The 25,957-nt window shown below is 38.6% G+C and overlaps 1 protein-coding gene across 1 annotated transcript; it reads right to left on the bottom strand.

Moving 5' to 3' along the window:
- Nucleotides 1-3,189: 3,189 nt before the first annotated feature.
- LOC119882045 (melanocortin receptor 5-like) lies at nt 3,190-13,975 on the bottom strand. The gene is made up of 3 exons (XM_038692058.1): nt 13,857-13,975; nt 3,746-3,975; nt 3,190-3,385 (listed from the first exon to the last, which is right to left on the bottom strand). The coding sequence occupies exons 2-3, from the start codon at nt 3,911-3,913 to the stop codon at nt 3,275-3,277; spliced, it is 279 nt and encodes a 92-aa protein (XP_038547986.1). The 5' UTR covers nt 3,914-3,975; nt 13,857-13,975; the 3' UTR covers nt 3,190-3,274.
- Between the last annotated feature and the right edge of the window lie 11,982 nt (nt 13,976-25,957).

Raw genomic sequence — 25,957 nt, 5'->3', positions numbered from 1 at the left:
GGCCTTGTATCACGTCTTTACTAAACTAAAGTGTCCCATTGTTCAAGCATATTTTATACAATATTTTTCACTGCCATGCTATGTTTAACTTCTAGATTATGGCTTATTGTTTGGATGACACAGGTAATGTCAAGTAATTCAGACAAAAACCTGAAAGATACTGCAGTTGTGCTGCTTTGCTCAATTTGTTTGACAGTGATTTCTGTAAGACACTGACTTGTGACTTGTGTGGGATTCTAGTCCAATTTTCATCCATGTGACATTATTTGTATCTAAGTGCTTATTGTTACCCTCAAAATGCATTAATATGCATAGACCGTAGACACGCTCTACAGCCCCACACTGGCTCATTTTCTCTCTTTCTTTAGCTTTGGTCTTGGGGGAGGGGATTCAATCTTTCAAGTCACAAGATCCAAATGAAGCCACAAGTAATTGGTGTTAATGTCAAAATTGAGTTGCAGGGAATTACTTGATTCTGTCAAATTGAGTAATCAAATTTGTGAGTTGACTCTGATACCAAGTCTAATCCATGTCATGTTTCATGAGTCCCTGAGTCTGCATGGAGGAATTACATTCACACATGGGAAAGCAGGTAGATCAAAGTGAGTTTCCATCAACTACAATTATGTAATTTCTCTGAGCAGGGTAGATTATAAGATCAAAAGACTGTGTTTTATAACTTTAGGTTCACCATGATATTTTATTAATTTAATACATGTTTTTTATCAGTTTCATGATTGTATTTGTTTCCTCTGGCAGCGCACATACTGTGTAATATTTTCGTGGGGGAAATAATAAGCAGACACACATCCTACATCATCATTTATTTAAAAATGTGTTGCTGTCAAGTTCAAGATGCACAAATCTTCACGTTTATGAATTATGCACACTTTGCCACTTCAGGCCAGTGTTAAAAAAAAACTGTTGCGTACAGCTTTTTATTTTAATAGGTGATATTATCATTCAGGTCTTCTGCGGTTCAAGATTTGCATAAAACAGGTGGTTGTAAAATTTAAACTCTTCATCTCCTGTTAACACAAGTCTCTGACACAGCCTCCACTGCCCCCACACACATAGAAACAAACTCTTCCTGCTCTCATCACCTTAAAGTCCCACTTTCACAACAGGAAAGCTAATTAAACCTGTGATCTGGAACAAGTCTTACAGTGAACACTTTTTTCTTTGCTTCAGAATGTGTCATATTTTATTAAGCTAAAGCTTTTCTCCTTTTGCTCTATTATGTTTTATACACTCATTTTTCACTGTCATGCTGTGTCTAACTTTTAGATTATGGCTTACTGTTTGGATGAACTTGAGTAATGAGTGTTAGAACACAGATAACAGTAGTCAGGTAATTTAACGATTTCAAGAAGACAGTGAAGTTCCATTTATGTGACATTGTTTCCTAAGTGATTATTGTTACTCTCAAAATGCATTAAAATGCATAGACTTATACTTTAGTCTTACAAATGTTTTCAGGAGAGCATGCCCCCAAACCCCCTTATTGGGACTAAACCCTCACTCTTCTGAAAACCTGGCTCTGGCCCAGTTTTCTTTCTTTCTTTTGATCCGCTCTCGCTCTCTCTTTTGAAATGGCAAAAGTCATGCAGCTCCATATCATTTCAAAAACAGTCCAAAAATGTATCAATCATTAAGACCCATTTTGAGAATTTTATTAAGAATTTGTTCATTAACAAGAGTCTGTACTGGGCACAGCAGTGCTTTGAGATAAATACTAATGTCAGCATCCTAACAAATGTTTATGATCTTTAGCGGGTACAATGTTTACCATGGTCTATTGGCCACTGCGCTCCTCCAACGAACGCCGCCTGGCTCTGCCATCCCTACACACAAAGCAATCTCAGTTGTTCTCATCTGTGACACCACAAAGGTGGAACAAGCTACCACACGCCATCAGAGCAGAGGCGCCCCTCTCTAACTTCAAGAAGCTCTTGAAAACTCATCTCTTCCAACAACCCTTTCTTATAACACCTCTGACTCCTAACCTCTAACCTGCACTTCCTGTGCTCTTCTTGTTCTGTCCCCTTACAATTCTCTGGTATTGATTGCACTATTTCGTCAACTCTTACTTCTTTCCCTAGCTATTTACCCCATTGATTCCATACGTGCAAGCTCTTAGTAGTATTTATTGCTGCTCTTACTAGTATCTATTGTCAGTCATCACACATCTGATATTAATTGAATTATATATATATATATATATATATAATACGAGCTGTCTGTTAACAACAATTCTCACACTAAAGCAAAACAGCTGCATGGCTAACAAACAAGCTAACAGCAGCTGCAGTTAGTCCCATATCCCTAGTAACTTATGTGTTACAAGACAAAAGGTCCATGTTGCAACTGCCCCTCTAGTGCTGTCACTGGCCCCAACAACAAGGCACCGCTCCAAATGGATTTTGAGTGGGGTTTTTCTGCTATTAACCGGCCAAATAAAACTTGGTCGACTATTAGGGGGCAGCCCGCTAAAGACACAGTACATCTGAGGCTGATGAGAATGTATTGGGACAAATGAAAACTTTGACCTCTTATTATCATCTACAAAGCCACACTGCAAGTGTGGCTCAAAGTTACTTAAAAAAATCAACAGCAGTAGATGTGGGTCCAAGGATGCTAAGAGGGGAATCAGCTGAGCTATGCTTGATTTGGTGATTGTTGGAACAGTGGAAAGAGTTTACAATGAGTTAACAAGGCAATCAGTTTGGTGAGCGAGAGAAACTTGAATTCAGAAGGTGTACGATTGTGTTTTTCTGTTTGATAAGGAAAATGGGAGATTAGAATAAGAATATTTCCTTACTTGACTTTTTGTGCATTTATTTAGTTGATTTATTAGACTTAAAAAGTCCCTTTTCACCTCTCGCACATTAGATATCTCTGCAACACAATACATAGATGTCTTTGACAGAACGTCACAACTGTTCCTTCTTCACATTCTGTAGTTTTAAACTAAATTTCTGGCCATATCTTAACAATGTACTTCAAAGGAGTTCTTACATGGTGCATAATCCTAAATTCATTTGTATTACGGTATTACATACACAATGCACAAAGGGTGGGAGAAACAGGGGGTTCACTAAGGGCCCACAGCTCATTTTTTATTAAAAATAAAAAGATGATACACACTGAACAGTGGCACTGGCAGTTTAAAAGACTACTGCTTTGCTAATCCTTCAGCCCTGTAAAAATAGGGAACATGCACAAGCATGGAAAACTCAATATATTAAATCAATATTTTATGTTGTGTGCTGAGTCACCTGCAGACGAAGAAGTACATTGGTGAGTGGAGATTCTTGTTCTTCACTATGGCGGTGATTACCAGGATGTTCTCCAGCAGGGAGATGATACCCAGGATTAGAAAGACCTGAGTATAATACAGTGTAACAGAGAAGAATGGAAGAGTGAACTACGTAGTCTAAAATGGGGTAAACTATGGCTCCCAATGTAAGCTTGTGGCCCCCCCCCAAAGGGTTACAAGATAAAACTGAGTGATTACAGGATGAATAACAAGACAGGGAAGAGGGAGGTAAAACACTACTATGCAAAATTTTTCAGGAAATTGTTTGTTTTTTCTCCAAGAAATACAGGAGCATTTTAAAACTACAATGAATCTATGTGAGAAATGGACTAGCGGAGTATAGTATTTCATTAAGAGAGCAAAAAAAGAGTATTAAAAAACAGAATAGTTTAGATTAACATTTAAAAACATAACAAAAGTTCATACCTCCACAGCGATGTGGACCTGCTCGCATGCTGCAGGTTTGGAAGTGCTCGTCTTGTCTGGTAGTAGCGGAGGGGGCAGGGTGTAGTTTTGGTGATAGTAGGAGTAAGCCCAGGTGGAGTTACCCAGAAGCACCTCCTTGTGATAGGAGGACTCATCAGACACATTCATCCCTGCTATGGTTTTGGTCCAGATCACTGTGGCTTTATTTTGGTTGCCATTTTTCAAGCAGGCTGCAAAGGAAAACAAATACAGTGATGATTGCCGGGTAATATGTAAATGATTGCCCAATCTTAAGTTTCTTTTTGATCATGTGACAAGACACAATACTCCAGATACCGGGTGAAACGCAAAATCTGACAAGTAGATTAGCAGAGCACAGGTGCAAGCTAAGCAGTCATGCTAGTCAAACATAAAAGTTGTTTCAAGAAGAGACGGGAGAGATGAGAACCGGAGGAGAGGGCCGCAAAGCTCCCCAATAAGATTGTTTTGGATTACTGAGGACATTGTCAAAGAATTCGCTCAATGCAGGCTCGTCTGATGCCTTTCAAATCGGTGATTTACTTTACTTTGCATTTTCAGTGCATTGCGCTGCATTTGGCTGCCGCGCTGTTTTGAAGGCTGTTATCATTTCGGAGACAGCTCGCCACTGAGTAGGCCTACCTGTTCAATTGTGTGGACGTGCTTGTGGGTATTAAACTGTGTGTGTGCGCTGTAGCTGGCCTGTTTTCAGAACATGGTGTTGTGTTATGAGCAGGCCACTTTTCTTTTTTATTCACCACAATGTCTTGCCTCTCTGTCGAAAAGGAATGTGGTTGTCGAGATTCAGGAGATTATTGTTCTGAAATTGCCCAAAAAATCTGTGTGGACACCTCCTGCACTCAGCTGTTTGTGGTGAGGTTTCAGGATTTTGACAATAACAGCACTGGCCGTGCTCCTTATAACGTTCTCTTTGACTTCTGTACTTTGCAAATACAAAAGTCTCGGAGACACAGTCCGACTCTAAAATCTGCAAAACACAGCAGCAGCAGCGTGTGTGTGTGTTGGAGAGAGACGCACACAAAGAGAACTGTTGAATTGAATGTGTTAATATGGAAAGAAATCAATTTAAGGAGCTTTAAATTAGGTATTTACTGCATCTAATCTTATCAGTTGTTAAACCCTGGCAAAACAAGGAAACAAGGCACATAAATTTGCCAATAAAGGGTTCCCTTCTAGACACGAACGCAGTGTGTGTGGGCCCATCAACAGCCTGCACTGGGGCCCATTGTTACAACCTTACGCCACTGCTGGTAGCTACATATTTACCATACAAACTTATCTAGTCTCCAGAGGTAGATCTTCTCATTTACTTGTCACCTAACACTTTAAGACTAGACAGGTCCTGTGTTACATACTCCTTTTACATTGATTTACAACAGCGTTATGTTTACACAAGAACCCATTTTATTTTTATTCAACCTTTATTTAACCAGGAAGTCCCTTGAGATTGAAATCTCTTTTCCGACTGAGACATGATAGAAATCAAACACAATCAAAACAAACAAACATCACTTATTAAAGAAAGGGACTAATCCAGGTCACATGAGGTTAGTTACATGGAATTTTACTATGGCTTTAAATTCATTTGGTGGGACTAGATCATTTTAATGTATTAAGACCAGGAAGCAAAGTGAGAGAATGCTTTTTTTCCCAACTCAGCCTGGTGGAACGGAGATGACAAAAGTGCTGGAATTTTACGTCAGGGGATTATATAAATTACCCAGCATGGCCTCGTAAACAAAATGTGTACAAATCAGTCATCCTAAAATTAGTCACACTGTTGAACTGGATTAGGTCCAAAGAGTTTTGTTACCAGCGGATCACTGGTCAGTTGTTTTCGTAAGGGCTGGGAAAATGAGAAATTTCTGGGGAAATCAGTCCCAGTCGTCAAAAGATGACATTCATAATATGTCAGTGAGATAAATTTAGTGTGACCAAACAAAATGGCACTGAAGGTTGTTTTGAACATTCCACTTTGGTTATGAAACAAAAGGGACGAGGAGCTTTGATGTTACACTCCCACGGCAAGTGAATGGGACACAAGAAAGCCTCAGTGTTAAGATCCTGTCCTCAGCTGATGAGATGTGATGAGAGCGGATCTGAGAAATGGAGCTTCAACTCTTCCCTGCAGGCAAGTGCTTCCCCTGTTTCTTCACTCGTGACCTGACTAATGGGCCCTCCAGTGATGTCAAATGACACTTTCTGAGTTGCTTATACATTTGCACAGAGGTAATATAAACTCTTCACTCTCTCACTCCAGAGTCATGTGGTGCATGAGGCAGTTACGAGGCGAGAGCTGCTGCCAAAAGCTGATAAAGAAAACGCCTAGATACTGAAGCAAACAAATTCATGACAAAATAAAACCCTTCAACCTAAGTTAAGCGATAAAAACTTTATTTTCTTTATTATGGCCACCATAACCCCTGTTTGGACTGCAGTCTGTCTCATTTCAGCAGAATGCTATTATCCAAATCCCATTACAATGTGACACTGTGAGCTTAGCGGATACAGTAATTAACCTTTGCTGCAGGGCTAAATGAAAAACCATGCCAGTTATGTTTGAGTAGTTAAGACATTTACTGCTGTCATTTATGAATACAACAATTGAAGGAAATATGAATGATAACAGCATAACTGGAATTTAATTTCTCCAGTACTCATTAAGAAAGCAGTTCTCTTAAGCTGTTCAAAGACAAGAAGCAATTACTGTGACTAAAATGTCTAATTTATGCTGGAATTATTCAATTTATTTATTTATTTTATTTAATTGCCTTTTAATTCTGCCAAAATTATTAAAATCCCAGTGGCCGGAGCAATGATATTTCAGTTATTTACTTTATACGGTAAATAATTATACAAGTCTTTTCAGAGCATATTAATTGTTTACATTTCTCACATCAGATTATTATCTATTAATATCAGTATCATATGATATTCTTCCCAAATATACAGAAGGTGTTAATAAGATCTCTCTAACCTGTTGCATGGCTGAAAATGTGTATATTTAATATCCAACGTGTTGATATTTCCCATATTGAATCCTGCATGAGAGCAGGAGAGAACATCTACCAAACCCACACACATTGATGGAATTATATGTAGGGAATAACTATTATTGGGAAAAATTTGGAGTTCTTTCTATAAAATAGAGGACATTTAAACAGGTGTTACATTGTGCTGTAATTCAGTCTGGATTAGATATCTAGATCTAGACATAGAGCACAAGTTCACAAGATGCTTTGTAAAAGTGAGACCAAACGGTTCTGTGTGGGTTCAGGGACAATCCAGATTGCTTTAATGATTAAAAGCGTCAACCTGAGGTACATGGGAGCTCCATGGTATGAGGGGGCCCTTGTGTACAGGGGTCTATGATAGTGATGTGTTGGTCCGATTAGGCCCCCTTCCCCATTCCTCCATCCCGCGCAAAAAGAAATGCATGACAATGATAAAATTACTCTTTTTAACAGACAGGCTCTCAGGTTCTTTCTTCATATGTGCAAAAATCATACCAATTTATTTGAAATATACAGTATACCCAAATGAAGAGCTGTTCGGGAGCCAAAGACCATTAATAACATGAACCTGAAGGTAACAGGGCACGTTAAGGATTCCTTGATCATTTCTTTTTTGATCCTGATTGGAGTCCTTTTATATTATTATTATTATTTTATTATATATATATATATATATATATTTTTTTTTTTATTATATATATCTTCTACTTAAAATACAGTGAGCCTACATTAAAATTAGGAGCAACTTCAATGTGACAGCTGGGCAGCTGCTTTTCCTATTATATTTTGTAAAGTGCCCCATAACAGTAGTTCTAGGGTTTCTTGTGTCCCAGCTTTTGCAACAGCTGGGAATACATGAATAGTGGAATAGCTGAGCTAATTTGAAAAAATAGAAATTATGATTTGGTTAAAGGAAAATATATATATACAACCCTGTGTCCTATAAATTATGTTTATATAAAACTAATTTGCAACAGCAAATGCATTTTGAGAGAAACTTAATGCCGCCTTACATTTTCTTTTAATAAAGAGGAAATGTTGTTAATTGATAAAAATGTTGATACAGAACAGAAAATAAAATGTTCATTCACATCTTGCAATATAATCTGCTCGAAGTGACTACAAGATTATTACATTTTTAAAGTTATGTTTAGACACTCGCAGCAGTCTGCAGAGCCATGATGCATTAATTAACATTTAACTGAAAACAAAAAGTCTTTCTTACCTTAACCAAACCTTTTGTTGCCTAAACCACAGACAGTCGCTTTCTACAGCCACCATCCACCCCGACCATCTCTCTGACTTTGGTGCCATATGTAAATGTAGCATTTCATTCAATCGAAAGTAAGGGGAAGTAATCGAGCTAGATTCTGTTCGCTCCATATTTGCTGCAATATCTATTATAATATTACAATTAATAGTGTTAATTAGCATCTACTTAAATTACTATTAAAGAGAACATATTGAACATTATGGGTGTTCACCCATACATTTTCATCTGACAGAGCTATAAGGAAAAAGGTCTGGGACATAAATAAAATACTATATGGCAGTCCCCATAGCATTTTATATAACATCTATGGAAAGAGAGGTTCAGTGTTGGCAGGAGGCTTTGGGGAGGTTTGAATCCCCTCCAGTAACATTTTGAAATCATTTTATTTTAAAATGGCTTAATGTGGAGTCTTTTTCTTGTGGTTTCAACAGTTGTAACAAAAGGACCTGGCAAATTGTGAAAGAGTCTTTTATTCTAAAATTGTCCTCCACGCCAATTACTTTCAGGATCAAGGCTCCGCAAGAAAACCTCTCCCGGATTTCCTGAATTCTTTTGTTTGAAATCTTGCCTCACACTGCAGAAGATAGTAGCTCTTAGTTTTAATGGAAACCTCAAACTACTTGAAAATCTATCAGCAGGCATTTTTCTGTTAGCTGAGGAGTCAACAGCCTGGGCCCAGGGTGACTCATTAATAAGAGAAATAAAAACCCGGAGGACCTTTCATCTGCTTACAATGCAAACATGCTTTCTGAAAATACTTCTTCATTCAATTCATGTAGAGGTTGTAGCCACCTGCAATACCCTGCTGTGATGTGTTCACCTGCAGGTATCTGTTCCCTGCAGCTCTGTTCTGACTTGTGTTGCCGTTTGAAGGTGTGAAGACAGAGCAAGTGATGTGTGGCTGATGTGATTCAAAGATGTAAGTCATTTTACTATGAAAATTATGCTCTCAGTAATGATCGGCACACAATTACGTACCTAACCACCCTGCACTCAATCGCTAGTCGCCCCCCTTCTGGTGTTCACCTGAAATTAAGCTGTAATATCGGTGAATGCGCGACTGATTGTGTGTTCATGTTAACACACCTGCTGCAATCACACCTCCCCTGAGAATTCAGCCGCTGTGATCCCGAGCTCCCTGTCTGCCTGTCTCCATCTCTTTATCATCTTGTCTTTGCCTCTGTGTTACGCCTCTCTCAGGCCCACTCCACCTTTTTGGACTCCCTCCCTCTCTGTGGCGCCAGTCCCAGGGGGTCGATTTTTCACTGGGATCTTGTGCTACTGTCACAGAACAAAATGCAAGACCCACTCTGCCTTGATCACAACATCAAAAGAGACATCTTGAAGCTTCTTTGTTGACAGCTAATAATCGTCCTACTTCAAAATCCCAGTGTGGATGCACACCACCCATAGTGTTAACTAAAAAGATGATTTTTAGAGCCTCTCTGTCGACATGTGAGACCAAATAAAGCTTATTTGGATGTAAGAGCTTATATAAGCACTCGCTCAGCCCACACATGCAGACTTTATGTTACTGTGAATGGAAAGGCTCACATCGTGGGATAAAACAGAATACATGAACGGCTATAAAAATTCTCAGCATTTTTTGTGTGTGTGTGTGTGTGGGGGGGGGGGTTAGGGTTTTTTCAGTATTCATTCGGGAAATGAAATCAGTGTTTTCTGAAGTGGAAGATTGTGTAAGATGTGTTCCACAGTCTTTATTATTCATTCAGAGAGCAGGACAACATTAATTATGCACAGTGCAACAAGTATAATTAAATCTAATCACATGGAGATGGTAATCACAACAAAACAACAACCTGAGAGCCTGCATTGTTTGCACATGTACCACAATACAGTGTATAAAAGGAAATGACGTAACTGCTGTATATTTACCCAACAAACAGGCTGGTTTATAGCACAGTCAAATTCTGGAGCTAAAATTAAACATTGTATTATATTACATTATAGTATTAACACTGCAATGCTCTCCCTTCTGGTCTAGCTATAAATAAGCAGCAGATCATTCAGAATGCAGCAGCACGTGTACTGAGTAAGTCCAGAGGGAGAGCACACATCTCACCTGTCCTAACATTGGTTGGCACTGGCCTTTTAGTTGTTCCCTGGGTGAGGACAAAGAACTACGGGGAGGCGGCATTTAGAGCCTATGGTCCTCGCCTCTGGAACCGCCTGCCAGAGTTGCTGAGGGGGAACCCAATCTGTAAACACCTTTTTTAGTTTAGTTCATTTTATTTTAATATCCATTGGTCTCGCTCTTCTAACATGTTTCTTATTTACTATATTATCATTTCCTTATGTTACCATTTATTTTTACCGTGTTATTATTTCATTGTGTTGTTGAACCACTGTGTTCACCAACAGCACCAAGTGCCCCTTTTCATGATTTTGACATGACTGCTACTTTTAAGTCCCAAAACTGACTGTGTGTACTATAATATTATCAGACAAATCGAAAATATAAAAACTTTTACTTCCAATCATTTAAGTCTGTTTAGCTGGAAAGAGTTTTTCTTAACCACCAATTATTTGCTTAAGTTAAATTAAAACTTTATTGATTTAATTGTCCTATTAAACTTTTCCCCCATGTAACATTTCTCATTTTCCTCACCACATTTTCAGTTTTCCTGTTTTTTATATGATAATAATAAGAAATATAATACTGTAATAACAGCTAAAGCACTTTAGCCAGGAAGCTAATGCTATAAAAGGAAGCTAGTTAACTTAGACCTTTTTAGTTTACCATCCAAGTCTTATTTCCAGTGTGGTCCTGTATGACGATGAAGAGACAAGCACTGGAAATTTAAAATAAAGTAATGAAGGCATATGGTGTCAAGTAAGTAGCGTGAGCTAGATAATGTTGTTAACTTGCCGGATAAAAAGCTTTTGCTGCTGTTACAGGAGTGATGCTACAACAATAGTATATGGATTATTAACGCTGTTTTATGTACATTCATTAGCTTGTGTAGTTTAATAGAGAATGTTAGTGGTAGCAAGCTGAAAAGGCTGGTTGGCCATGTTCTAAGCTATTAATATTGTCATGTGAGCTTGCCAGCCACACTGTGCTCTTGATTTCTTGTGTTACACACATATACAGGTTTTAATTTATTGATCAACTGATTGGTGCAAAAGTATAAATTCTTTTTTTACCAATTGAGTATAAATCTTTAAATTGTAAAGGACAGTCGTGCAGAATGCGTTCGTCCGTCAGGATTTGAAAGAATTAGAGAGCTGCTCCTGCTGAGCCTCGTCTCGCTCTGATCTGCGTGGACAGCACCAGCGGAGGCTCAGCCACCAAAACAAACTGAGCACAGCAATCAGATCTCAATCTGCAGCTGATCTCATGATGTGACTGACTACAATGACACGGACAGAAGCAAAACATGGTGGTCATGAGCACTTCTTTGAAGGTTGCCATGGCTACACTATCACAAACATAGTGTTAAATGTCATTTTTTCTCCCAGACATCCCTGAAAAATAACAGCATTATCACCATTCAAGTCATGATCAAGCTTTTTTTGGCTTATGGTCGCAGCGAGTCTAATGGTAATCACCAGATGCACTACGAAGATTATTTAAATGTGCAAAACAGTTGGCAATATTTACCAGCCTATAATATTGTTAGACATATGTTGGTGATAATCAACAGGAGATTTAAACAGAAAAATATAATGCAATCATGCGTGCAACAGAAATGCTTTTATTATCTTTAATTCATCTAATCATTGATTCCCATATCATATACACCCAATCATTTGCATGTACTGTAGTTATATTAAGATCACATTCATTCTTTTTGACATGGGTGTGTCCCTGAGACAGGCGGACACGGTGCAGTTTAAAGACAAAGGTATTACACAGGAACAATTCTGTTTCAACTGTGGTACTGAAATTTCTTAAATTAAACAGCTTCAATGCCACAGCATAAAAAATAAAAATAGTAAATCTAGCAGTGATTATTATATATAGAAATGTCCACGTTTCCACAGAAATATAACAAAATATGAGAATAGGAGTTCACAATATGGATATGATTAATGCAATCTTATATCACGCTACATGATATGGCATGGATTTAAATATCTGACACAGTAAGGTACTTCATCACATTTATGCAAAACAATTTGAAAAAACATTCAAAGATTGTATTGTCGTAAAGTAGGCCTGCTCATTTACTTTTCACCATAGCTTAAAATTACCTACTATATTCAGAGATGTTGAAGAGACAGTTACCTCGGTACAAACTGCACATAAAAATATTTGTCAGTTAACAAATTTACATTGATTCCCAATGTACATCATTATATCACCCACCCCTGCTAGGGACCCACATCGAGAACCGATGCCGGTGCATGCATGTTCTATGGACCAGCAGTTTTCCAATTATGTTCTGTCAAAGCCATCCGAGCCTGTTGAGTCACCATTTACATGAGCTTTAATAAAATGGCTTTCACACACACACCTCTCCCTCTGCAGTTGTCAACAAGAACCATACAGAGGAGATGACGTGAACTTGTCGCTATACAAACCAAATAATAGAACAGAAAATAACTCTTCACTTTTTTTGGAGATGTGTTTATCTGGAACCAGATTCAGGTCACTCTGTAGAAGGGCAGCTCTTTGTCTCACACTGCTCACTGCTGCTGCTTTGCCACTGTGGTGACTAATCTTTGTGAGGAAATGCTATCTTCTCCAGACAATTATTGCAGCTACTATGGGAATGAACAAACAGAGCTTTGCCTGCAGAGTGAGGAGGGTCTATTAAGTTTTCTTAATGCTAATAAATCAGTCAGATCTCCCAGGTTTCACTGAGTGTTGCCAATTTGCTCATTGTGCCACACAGTGTGACCAATGTGCTGACATAAAATATGCTTTAACTGCCACCAGCTAACAGGCAGTGCTTTGCTGGAATACACCTTCTGTACAGTATTTTTCCACCATATATTGGATGAGTGATGTGTAATTCTGATTAATCCAGGGCTGTAGTAATTTCTGCTAAAGTGAATGCACATCTGGCAGGATGCCATGAGACTGTGCAGCATCTGGACCTCTCTGTGTTTGTGTTTCCATAGGAAGTAGCAAAGCAGCTCAAAGGGAGGTTCTATTTAAATGAGCCTTTATCTGCGCTGTGAAATCAATCCTGCACATTTTACCACAAGTGATAACAGAATTAATGCATATCACCACTGTGGCGTTATTTCTCAACAAACATCAGCTGTTGACCAAGTCGCTTGTTTCTGTCAGTTGTTTGTTTTGAAAGCACATGCTGCACAGCTTTTAGTCCATTAAAGACCAAACTATGACCAAACAGTTTTATACATCATGTGAACTGAATATGATGATATGAAACTATTGGTGGTTGATGATGACATATAATAATGGTCAACCAGATGCCCCCAACAAAAAGTGGAAAATACCATCCAAATATCACACACATAAAAAACCTGCAGCTGCAACATGGTCAGTCATGTAACTCTCAAAATCCTGTAAATTCATTGCAAACTCTGCACTTAACACAACAGACAAACATGGAATGTCCACATAAAATATAGTGACACCTCAGAGGACAAAATATTAACGTATGTATGATGATGTCACCATTAAATCACACACACTTGAGGTCCTCAAGTCTTGCCAATGTAATACCAGCTATTCTATAAGTGAGAGTTTTGACAACATGAATGTAAAAATGCAAAGACCACCAAGACGGTGGTGGCAAAAATTTGTCTGTTATGAGTAGGGAGACAGAGAAAATGAATGACTCACCTCACACAGGAGCTGTGACTCAAATCCTTCCCACAAGTGGCTCAGATGGACTGGATGGTGCCTCTGTGGAGCATCAAAGCAGTGGATTTACGCATCGTGAGAGTGGAGATGCTGAGCTGTGAGAGAGAGAGAGCCTGAGAGAAAGGGAGAGAGACAGAGCGAGAGAGACCGAGAGGGGAGAGAGAGGGAGAGAGGAACTCCCCCTCCAGATCTGACAGACTGGACACAACATGCAGCAACTACCATCTCCCTCACAGTGGGCTGAAGAAAGCAGCAGTCAAAAATGCAGAGCTTCCTCCATGTTGAAAAGATTGTCTGTGAGGCGCTCCATCTTACAAGAAATTAGCCCTTAGATGTGACTTTGTGCAGAATTTCAATCTACAGAACAGCGAAAAATATGACCAGCAGCAAGAGGAAACGTTTTGATACAACTTGGTGTTTTAGTTGGATAAACTCAGAAACACCAACAATTCCATATTAATACATTTGGTTCAACACACTGCAGCTACATAACTGATTTTTGAAAATATTTTTGCAGCATTATCACAGGTATCAAAGGCTGATTTGGAAGGGAGTAAATAAACAAAAACTACTGCTACTTTCAAAAAAGTTACTGAAAAAAGTACAACTGCATGTTGTTAAGAAGTCAAACTAAAACGGTGTGTATGAGTTCATATTGTAGCATAACCTCCCAGCATTTCATGGAGCAACAGACTCGTGGACATACATCTAAGTTGAATTTCATGTTCTTGCATTGTTATTGTGTTCTACATTATGTTCTACAATGTTTCCTCTCTCGCCACTGTTGGTATACAATGAGTTAACTATTAAAAGGCCAGCACAACATTCTCTTTATTTTATCAACAGTGAATCTGGTTAGATCATGAGTGATATTGTGTGCACAATTGGTGACATGCCCACAATGTGAAAGCACATAGTGCCGTAATTCAGGTGCAAGGATAGAGTGGCTATTATTCTGAGCATTGGTGGCAGAAACCTTGGCCCATATCCACAGTCAGGATATTAAACCTCAAATTATTTTTGATGAGCAGGCCAGAATAAACCATGCATGGTAGTGAATTACAGCTCTTTGAAGGGAGCTGGATCTCTTGGCACTGTTCTTTTACAAGAGTAGGATCTTTTGGCTCCCAAACGTCTCTTCATTTAGCACCAATTATAATAATAATAATCCTTATTTGTAGAGCACTTTTCAAAAACAAGTTACAAAGTGCTTTAACAAGTGTAAAGAATAATACAAAAAAGATAAGAGCATGAAAATTTAATATAAAATTAGTAAAATACAATAAAATAAAAGGGATAAAATAAAGTCAAATAAGATCGGGAAAGGCTCTCCTATAAAAGTGTTTTAAGAAGGGACTTAAAAGAGTTCACTGACTCAGCCGACCTGATTTCCTCGGGCAGGCTGTTCCAGAGCCTCGGGGCCCTGACAGCAAACGCTCTGTCCCCTTTAGTTTTCAGTCGAGACTCTGGAACAGACAACAGACCTCTACCCGAGGATCTCAAGGTACGTGCTGGTGTGTATGGGACTAAAAGGTCAGAAATATAACAAGGCGAGAGGCCATGAAGAGCTTTAAAAGTGATCAATAGAATTTTAAAGTCAATTCTAAAACATACTGGGAGCCAGTGTAATGAAGCTAAAATAGGAGTAATGTGGTCATATTTCTTTGTTCTGGTTAAAGCCTGGCAGCTGAGTTCTGGACAGTCTGGAGTCGATCAATAGATTTTTTGGTTAAACAGGTGAAAAGGCTGTTGCAATAATCCAGGCGTGATGAGATGAAGGCGTGTAAAATGGTCTCGGTGTCCTTAAAAGTTAACATAGATCGAATTTTTGCTATATTTCTAAGTTGATAAAAACATGATTGAACAAGCTTTGTGGTGTGCTGCTCGAAATTTAAATTACTATCAAACCAAACACCAAGGTTCTTTGCCACAGGCTTAATGTGATTTACTAGGGAACCAGCAGATGGCAGTATTTGATTTGCCATCTGCTGGGACCCGATGACCAAGATTTCTGTTTTGTCTGAGTTCAGCTGGAGGAAATTATTGACATCCATTTTTTAACTTCACAAAGGCAGTTGTTAAGTGAACTCAGCATTCCAGGGTCTGTGGATCTGACGGGCAAGTATATTTGTGTGTCATCAGCATAAATATGAAAAGAAATGCCATGTTTATGGATAATATGTCCAAGGGGAAGCAGATACAAGGAAAACAAAATGGGTCCTAAGACCGACCCCTGAGGCACACCATATTTAACTGGACAGAATGAAGAGACATAGTTGTTTACAGACACGCAAAACTTCCTATTTGAATTAGTGATGTTCTTATTTGTTTCAAGAAATAAACATGCCAGATTCTTAATCTGCAATACAATAACAATTGTAATAAACAATATTCTGTCATACTGATGGTTAAAAAGTGTGATATGTCAAGAATAACTATCTTAGTTATAAAGTATGGTTGATTAATACGTACACAACTCCACACAGACACATAAAGTATATTTTATTAAATAGGTATGAAACAGCAGCTATGTTGGTAACAAATGATCTAATCATTGCCTTGCACATAAAGATGTTTGTTGATCTGTCCAAGGAATTTGACTTGGTGGACCATGAGCTGCTGTTAGGCAGACTCAGTGACGACATGGCTGTAGAGATGTTCAGGAACTACTTCACAGAAAGATTCAAGTGTGTATACACAGATGGTCACAAGATTTATGGAGATCTTTAAAGGAGTCCCCCCTAGGTTCAATTTAAGCCCCTGTCTTGTTTTCTGTGTTTATAAATAACATTGGGAAGTGCATATTTATGCAGATGATATAATCTAATGAATAATATAATATAGTCTAATGAGTTGCCTCTTCTCTGAGCCAGGCTTTTGATCCAGACTGCTTTTCATTGTATGGTCTAAAGATGGTTCTCAATGCTAAGAAAACTAAACTCATGATCTTTCCCAGAGCTCGCTTCCAGATCTCAGATAATGTTGGCATTTGTATCTTTGGAGGGGACTTAATTGAAAGAGTATCTTCCTTCAAGTCCGTGGGTATTTGGGCCGCTTTTAGAGCATATTGAGAACCTAGTGAAGAAACTGAAGGTTAGGCTGGGGTTTTAGCCTGCCTTAATGTAACTTAATGTAATTAGGAAACTCTTGTACAGGCTACCTTCGTAAATGTTCTTGACTATGGCGACATGATTTACATGTATGTTGCCTTCTCTGTACTTCACTGCCTAGACTGTGTGTGTCACAGTAATCAACGTTTTGTATCCACCTCATTTTCTCATACACATACCTGTGCACTTTATGATCTGGTCTCCTGTTTTATTTATACAGATAGACACATGTAAGAAACTGAAGAGTGCAATTGCTATTCCTAACCAGGATTTTGCATTATGTGTCTGTTGTCACATGTCTGTTTTTGAATATATTTGATCATTTTTGTAACCTCATAATAGTGTTGGCCAGGTCTCCCTCAATGAAAGATATTTTAATCTCGAGGGACTTCCTAATTAAATAAAGGCTAAATAAAAATATATGTGGTCTAAAGCTTTCCCATCTCTAGTAAAATGATTTGCTTTGACTTTTTAAAAATCTGTTGGAGTTAGATGAATGTAATCATGTTGATTCAACTTGAAAACATTTTGAGGGAATAATTAATTTATTTTAATTTGTCAGTGTACCTGGTCAGCAATCATGTTTTTAACATATGATCTAAAATGATCTTAAGATAAGTCCTTAGTATGACCCTACTACCTACAACAATAAAAGTCCTTCTTATAGAAAATTACTGATTTAATATGACGTGTGAGCACCCATAATAGAAAGGTGTTTTTTTATCCATTTTTTTGTCCATAGAAGAGCCTAATTCCCATGATGCAATTTGATTGCATCTTTTCATTCATCCTTTTATCTAACAACCCTGTTTATCAGACTCCACACCTCCAGTTTGTAACAACTGTAATGACATCACTATGACATCTCTCAGGTTATTTTTGTACGACTTGACAAAGCTCCTCGACAGCCACTGAGGATGCAGCTGTTTTCACAGACTGTGTGGTTTTCCTCGGGACTAGTAAACTAACTTTGATGTGCAAAACAGGTGGCATGCCTCGTGACAGTGTTTTGTTCTATCTTAGAGCACTTTACATAACCGGCATTGCTGTCATGTTTTGGTTGGCTGTTGCTTTGTTTTTCTTTGGCTTCCTAATGAGCCTTTGCATGATCAACAGGAAAAGGAAATATCCCACCCTCAGTATAACCAAGGTGGTGAAACTACACTATATGTTCCTTATCTAAATACACAATATGCCAGACGTGTTCAGTCTTTGGATGGTGGAACAATGTGAACCAACTCTAAACATTTTGTATTTCACAGCCGATAACAGCTTCACTCACCTGCTAAATGAAAATACCAGATCATCGCCTGCTGGTACAATCCGTACCTAAATTCCAGGGAAGTATATATACAATACTGTGCGAAAGTTTAAGCTGCGGAAAAAGTGCTGTTATGTAAGAATGCTTTCAATAATAGACACGTTAATATACTATATTTATCAATTAACAAAATGCAAAGTGGGTGAAGAAAGAAAAATCTAAATCAATATCTGGTGTGACCACCCCCTGCCGTCAAAACAGCATCAATTCTTCTAGGTACACTTGCACATAGTTTTTGAAGGAACTTGGCAGGTAGGTCGGCTCAGACATCTTTGAGAACTCCCCACAGTTCTTCTGTGGATTTAAGCAGCCTCAGGTTTCAGTGTTTTGTGCTATAAACTAATTAACCAACAAACTGGCAGTTCAAAGTAATGTCTCTGAAGCAATTGGCTTGATTGTGTCTTTTTTTACCCTCCACATCTACCAAACAAGCTGCTTGTTTTTTATCACCTACATGCAGCAAAGGAGGCTTTAAATATAAGCACAAAGACGCAAGGACATTACAAGTCTGCACAAATACAGTTCTATTCCAGAGAGTCACAACACAATTTTATTTCTTGTGCATAATTCTCTAACCTTTTTTCTAAATGTTTTTCTCTCTTTGCTTGTTTATGTGTTTTTTCGTTTGTTTGTTCTAAATCAAACAGTTCCTTCAGAAGCTCAATACATCTTGATTTTTTTTCCTGCTCTTCTTCCTCTTCATTCATTAAATGTTAGTGCTCTTAGCTATAGCCTATTTGCTTTGAACGTGACAGTCTGGTTCTGTGTTTGCATTTCCTTGAGGGTGATCTATTTCACAAAGTACAAACATTACAGACAGATCAAAATGTGCTCTGTCTTCAGACTGAATGCAGTTCCTACACACACACAGATCTTTAAAAAGCACTGCTATCACAGCCTAAGGTTGTCTCTAGTCAGAAAATGCAGCAATATTTCCTTCAACAGCAAAACTCCTGTGAAGATGCACAAATGTCACACTGTGACAGAACATACCAAGAAAAGATTCCCTTGTGGCTTCATGATGACAAAGGATGACATTCACTGTTAGCCTGTGTTGCCTAATTGCTTTGATTGATTGATCGTTTTCTTCATAATTACTTCACTCTCTTTGAGAGACACTTGATTCATTCCATCGTGTTTACTGATTAAACGCTGTACTCTGAGGTATTTTATTTAGCTGCACTCTACTCAAATTTTACTCAAGTTTTCACGCCACAAAACATATTTCGATTCACACTCATAATAGTAATGTTATTTATGGCAGGACTTTGCACTGAGTCTGCAGCCTTCAGCAACCTCTCCATTCCAAGAAAGGTCTGTTGAATACAGTATTGTTATCTATTGGGAAAGCAGTGGCTGCACCCACACAGTCTTTACTCAGTCATTAGCTTTAACCACAGTATATTAGTAGGAGAGGAGGCTGGACCACTGTATAGTGAATGTCCATGGTGGGTTAGGATTTGGATAAGAACCCTCCATGTGACATAACAAACAGAGTTTATGTGGTTAATACATCTGCATAAGTGTGCGTTTCTCCCTCGAATTCCAAGACATTCATTATACCAAATGAAAGATGCATTTGAGAGATTCTTATGGGAGGCTACATTAACCACGTTTGAGCAGAGTGGCAATTAGATGCAGGAGTTGTGAGTGCGGTCTCCAGCCAGACCTCCCACTAACTGTTTTTTTTTTTTAAAGTACTAAGCTTCAAAGAACCACTGGAGCAATTTAATTATCTAATAGCGGAGGAGACACGTTCATGGGTTTTTAAAAAATTTTCTCTGGCTTTTCAGTTAGTGAGCCATCAAACCTAATCTTCTCTTTGCATTTTGCATCACAGCAACAAAGCAAATGTCAGCACCTCTGCCATATGTTGCAATTTACCAGTAATGAAAAGTTCAATCTTATCTGGCCATTTTCTTCTTTTTTTCTTTAATTCCCTTTTGCCCTTGAATTTCCTTTCTTGCCTCTCTGCTACTAATAGAAACATTTTATCTGTATCTGCTGTAGCAAAACAAAGTCAGGACAGCATTTTATTTTCTTCATGACGGCAAGATGTAGAAGATTCTGAACATGAAAGCAAAACAATATCAGTATATACACATAAATATATATACATGCATATTTGAGCTTATAGAGGACTGTTTTAGACATTGTTCAACATTTTGGGTAATACACTCATTTTCATTATTTCCCAGAGTTAGATGAGGAGTTTGATTTGACTATCTGAAGATGGTTCGCTTAGCGCCCCAAGCAGTTGGGGGTTCAGGAGCTTGCTCAAGGCCTCCTTTGGCAGTACCCAGGAGGTGGACTGGCACCTCTCCAGCTACCAGTCCACGCTCCGCAACGCTGGTCCGAGCTGGATTCGAACTAGCGAGCCTCCGGTTCCCAGCCTATTCCTTACGGTCTGAGCTACTGCCGCCCCGTAAAGTTATTGAAAGAATTGTTTTGGTGTAAATAAAGTCAAAACTCTGCTGCTTGATTCTTTGCTAAGAATAGATCACTGCAGTTCTCACGTTTTTGTCGTCTTACTGCCTACTATAACTGTCAGGTATTTTTGCCACATTGACAATCTCGGTTTGTCAGTCGATCCGGACTGAAATATCTTAACTACTGGATTTACATCTTTAAGCCCTGGATATACTTGCTTTTAACTACGCATTCGCTAATATCCTTGTTTAAATTTGGGAAACGGACCAGCCTTAATTAACATGACTTACTGCTAAGTTATATATAAAATAAAGATGTGATCTCTTTTTGCAATTATCCTTATTATTTTACTTGCTGTGTACCAACCAATCCATACCTTTTTACCCGTTGAAATACCTTTTCTACTTGCAAGAAAGTGATTGCAGCCTCTGTTGACTGAAAGGTAGATTCTGCCTCAAAATGACTTGATTTCATTCATAACAGCATTGCATTTTTACTGACATACTGACCACCAAAACAAAAATGTGCCCGGTTTTCATTTCAGAAATCTGATCACCTTACCTCAACTGTACTGTGCTAATTAACAAATGTTATAATGCTTACATGATATGTCTTACATAAGGATTTAGCTCAGTACAGTTTCACAGAGCTGCTAGCAGGGCTCCAGACACATAATCTTGTTTACCCCAAATTACGAGCAGAACAGTCTGCTAGCACCGTTATTGACCAATTACAAAAAAAACAGAACAAGAACCCCTCTAGAAAACAAGAAGATTTTAATGATAAACCACATACTTGAGATATAGCATGGCAACCAGGACCTAAATCATTAACAATAACACAATAAATATATAGATAGTTATGATACATGATAACTTTTACCATTTAGAGGGACACAAAGCTTTTCTACTTTAAATACAAGACCAGGACAGGACTTAGCTCCAGTGTTTGGTTGCAAATGACCGCGATAACCAGAGGTTCTTTTGGTACAATAAAAAAAAAAAAAATGCTGTTTTAAACACTGATCAGTATAGGCAGCTTTTCTTATTTAGGTCTCATTACAATCTAATTAAATCTGGTGGTAATCCTTAATATTGACTGTAGAGGCACTCACTTACGGGCAGTGGTGTTTATCTGACACTTTAGAAACTTTCTATGTAACATTTAGTTAGATCGTTATCAGGGAAATCAAGAGAAGGAAGCGAACAAACATGTTCCTCTAAATGCTGCTGTAAACAAGCAGACCCAGAGGGGAAATAAAAAAAAAACAAAAAAAACAGCACTGCAGTGGAGAGGCGCATTAATAAACATACCCACACTTTCTACTTGATAATACTGGGCATATTCTAATGAATTCCTTTAAAATGAATGTAGCAGTGTAAGCACAATGTGAGAATATAGTGAGTATGATTTGTATGCTGCGTTTGTTGTGCAAACCCACCCAGTTAAAGTAAAAGTTTTGCAGTATTTTCTGCAACCCAGGAGTTTCCTCCAGCTCCCTCTAGGAGCCCTGGACTTCTGACTCAAAACCAGCTTGGAGATACACCACGACCCACATGGACATTTAAATTAACTGTCAGAATATGTAGGACGATATGACAGAAACCTCCGATGCTGTGTAATGATATTACTATCTAAAATATGAACACACACACACACACACACTAACTGAATAAACACACAAAGAATCAACACTGTTTTTATTCTTTTTTGTTGTTGGTAGTTTTATAGCAGTTTTTCTTCACTGAAACATGTAAGAAAGAAGTTCTGCAAGTTAAATCTGAGATAATCAAAATACTTTGAGAGCTTTTAGTTTTACATTTCTGATATAACCAGACCTGCAAACTGAGCTAAACATTATCCTACTGCGCAAATCTAGATAACCTTTTCGTCTGCCCATGACTTCCACTTATGTTTTAACTTTAAGTGGGCTAGCAGCCTTAAATCCTCTCTAAAGCTCTGGTCCTCGTCACTGCAGAAATACTGCTACTGCCGGCAGCAGCGCTAAATGCATAAGGAGCTATTTCAGTGGTGTAAATTTAGAATCTAAATGTTGAGCACATGGTTCACAATGTCGCACGCTGATATATTGAGCGCCGGAAGATCAAAGTGCGAGCGCCTGAAAAGATGTGAGTGCAGATGAACATGTCAAGCACAAAGACACAGAACTGAGAGGTCAGAGGGAAAAAAAAAAAAAAAAAAAAAATGTGTGCTTACACAGTGGAGCTAAGCACATAGATTTAGTGTTGCGTGCTTTGAACTGCTCCCGGAGAGCTTCTTTCTGCATATTCAAAACGGGAGCGTATCTATGAGCCAAGGTCCTAACCCCCTAGCACTAGAACTGGGGAACAAAATGACCCTTTGTTGTGTTAATTTGGTAAACCTTAGGAGGAACCATGTTTATCACCTCCCCAGGCCAACATCCCACAGAGCTTAAGAATCTAAAGTGATGTAATTCGGATGCTTCACTTTTCCTTTGTTATTAACTTAAAGTAAGACAACAACAGCCACCTGCTAGCTGTGATGAAATGATGTTATAAACTGCGTCTGCAGAAATGACAAGCAGCAGGCAGTAACCACACTGTGCCAGGCAACCCACTAAACTGAATGCATAACTGCTGTGCATAACAGCTGTGCACTGGATGTCTGTGTGCATGTGTCTTTTTATGGCCCGATTTGGGTTTTGACTCCAGATGGTCAGTCTGGCATTGTCTGAGTCAGCAACAGCACTCCACATCTCCAAAACCATACTGAGGGCTTAAACGCTCCAGAGCAGTGGTTCCCAAACTTTCAGCTAAAGACCCGAAAGAGGAATCTGGGGTCTCCCTGAGACCCAAATTTACAAAAATACATCTACAAACTATGGCTGAAGGGCAAAACAAACCATGTCTACGAAATGCATTTATGAATTGCAAAGTCAGATTCACACACACACGTATGTTGTGACAAATTCAAATCAACACCTCGTGAAGGATTCTTCTTTGCAAAGAGATGTTTGGACTGTCCCCAAATACAGCGGATGTTGCGTTTGGAGATACCCGTCATATTTAAAACCAAACCCTGAGCGCTTCTCCACATATTACACATTATACAGGGGTCTCCATTATTGGAGACCCAATTAAAAAAAAAAAAAAAAAAAAAAAAAGGGGACTGCAACCCATTTTGGGAGACATGGCTCCAGAGCATAATTTAGTCAAAGTTCATGTTCGACTTAGGTCACCAGCTCACTATCGACGAGCAAAATCAAGGACTGCATCCTCTAAAGTCAACATTTCAAGACTTGAGACCACAACCAGGGGATCCTTCACAGCCCCTGCCTCCCATAATCCACTGAGTGCTGGCTGCTCTGTTGTAGGATGATGCTTTTATGCATGCTTGGCCTCTGCTGGCAAAACAAAATGGCAAACTTACTGAACAGTGGACACAATCGAGGGAAGGGCATTTTAGCAAAATGTAACATCAACTGGTTGCTGTCATTGCTAATAGATGCTCTTCTACTAATATTCAGTTTATATAACACCAAATAACAACAACAGTTATCTTACAGTGCTTTTCATAAGAGCGCAGGTCTAGACCTTACGCTGAGGTTATTCACAGAAGCCCTACTACTTCTACTCTCCTAAGGCCTAGGGGTATCCTCGATGTAACAAATGTGTTGCTTCCCACTCTTATTCTCAAGCAATGCCAGAACAAGAGGAAATACAATTTAGCAGTTTTTATTAGTTTCAGAGATAAGCAGTGCCCAAAACCACCAAAACATTAAGAAAACCTAGAACTTTCCTAAACCAAAAACAAAGTAAAGAAGAGACAAAGCTCTAAACTAGGCTTCTAATCTCAACAGGAGAAAAAGGGTGCAAACAAAAAAAAGGGCTTCTCACTCCTAACTGCTTGTAGCTGAAACACAACAAAGAAAATTGCTACATAGTAAACAACATGGCTAAAGCCAACAAAACAAGGTTGTCATAAGACAATAATCAAAATTATTAAGGTAAACTACTTACAAAGTCTAATGTGCTCACTAGACAGGTTCTCTACTCACAATGGAAACAGGCAATACACACAGTACACAGGCTCATGTTGGGAACGGCACAGAGCGAGGAGAAGGCGTTATTGTCAGTGGGGTTTAAGATGGCTGCTGTCATCCAGGTGACCAATCAGGAGACAGCAATCAGCTCTGCAGCACCAATCCAGTGTGCCCACCTGTTCTTCATTACCTGCATGCACACACACACACACACACACACACACATACACTCTAAGGGAGGAGAACAGCTGACAGTGCAGGGTGAGAGATAAATACATACAACATATGACCCCAGGGTCATGACATTCTACATAGGAACTTGCTCTTAAACACTGCACTTCTGTGGATCCTCATCGCTACATCCACCAAGTGTGAAGCTGATCAGCTGAACTGACACTAGTCTAACTAGACTAGTGTATTGCCCGATCAAAATACGCCTGTTTGGAACTTGCTGATGGTTTTATCATCGAACTGCAGAGCCGGAGAACCACTGCAGTTCGAGACCTGCACCAACAGTTTTTTATTCCTTTTTTAAACTTTACAAAACAAAACAGTAATATTATACGCCACCAGTTTAGACAGTTTATTGAGGTGTTTTAAAAACATGAGTCACACGTAAGTTATTAAGAATAAAAAAAAAACATCATTGTTATTTCTGCTTCTTTGTCACTGTAAGAAAAGATACACCATATCTACTCAATAAAAATGAGGCAACAGATTACAAGCAATATTATTAATTAAATTCCACAATGTTTGGTATTGAATAAATACTTGAGAATAAATGTTCTCCATTTAATATGAGTAGATTCAAATAGAAAACAGAACTGAATTAATTATAACCTAAACAAAAAAATTGAGTTGATTTGAAAAAGGTAAACTCCCTAATGTGTAAATAGCACTAATAAATATAATTTTATTATATATATCAACAGTATTAATTATCTCCACATAAGGAACATAGCATGGGGGCAGCCGATCCAGGCCACCAGCTTGGTAGGGGACCCCCACATGGATGCAAATGTGTTGTGTCATTCAAAGAACGTTTCGTTCATAAGACCTAATCGTGTGTATGACTCGGGAGAAACGGGTTGTCTCAGTGAGTGATTCGTTCATTTTCACACATGCGTGAAGGATCTTGGACTCTTACGTTCACTCGTCACACGGCAGCTGCATGGGCTCCGTCAGCACAGGAAAC

This window comes from Micropterus salmoides, unplaced genomic scaffold (assembly GCF_014851395.1).
Source record: "Micropterus salmoides isolate LMB-PRFRI ecotype aquatic unplaced genomic scaffold, ASM1485139v1 Ms_hic_scaffold_2856, whole genome shotgun sequence".
NCBI classification, from domain to species: Eukaryota; Metazoa; Chordata; class Actinopteri; order Centrarchiformes; family Centrarchidae; genus Micropterus; species Micropterus salmoides.
Note: the sequence above shows the minus strand (reverse complement) of the source record. Positions and strands in the feature narration are given on the sequence as shown.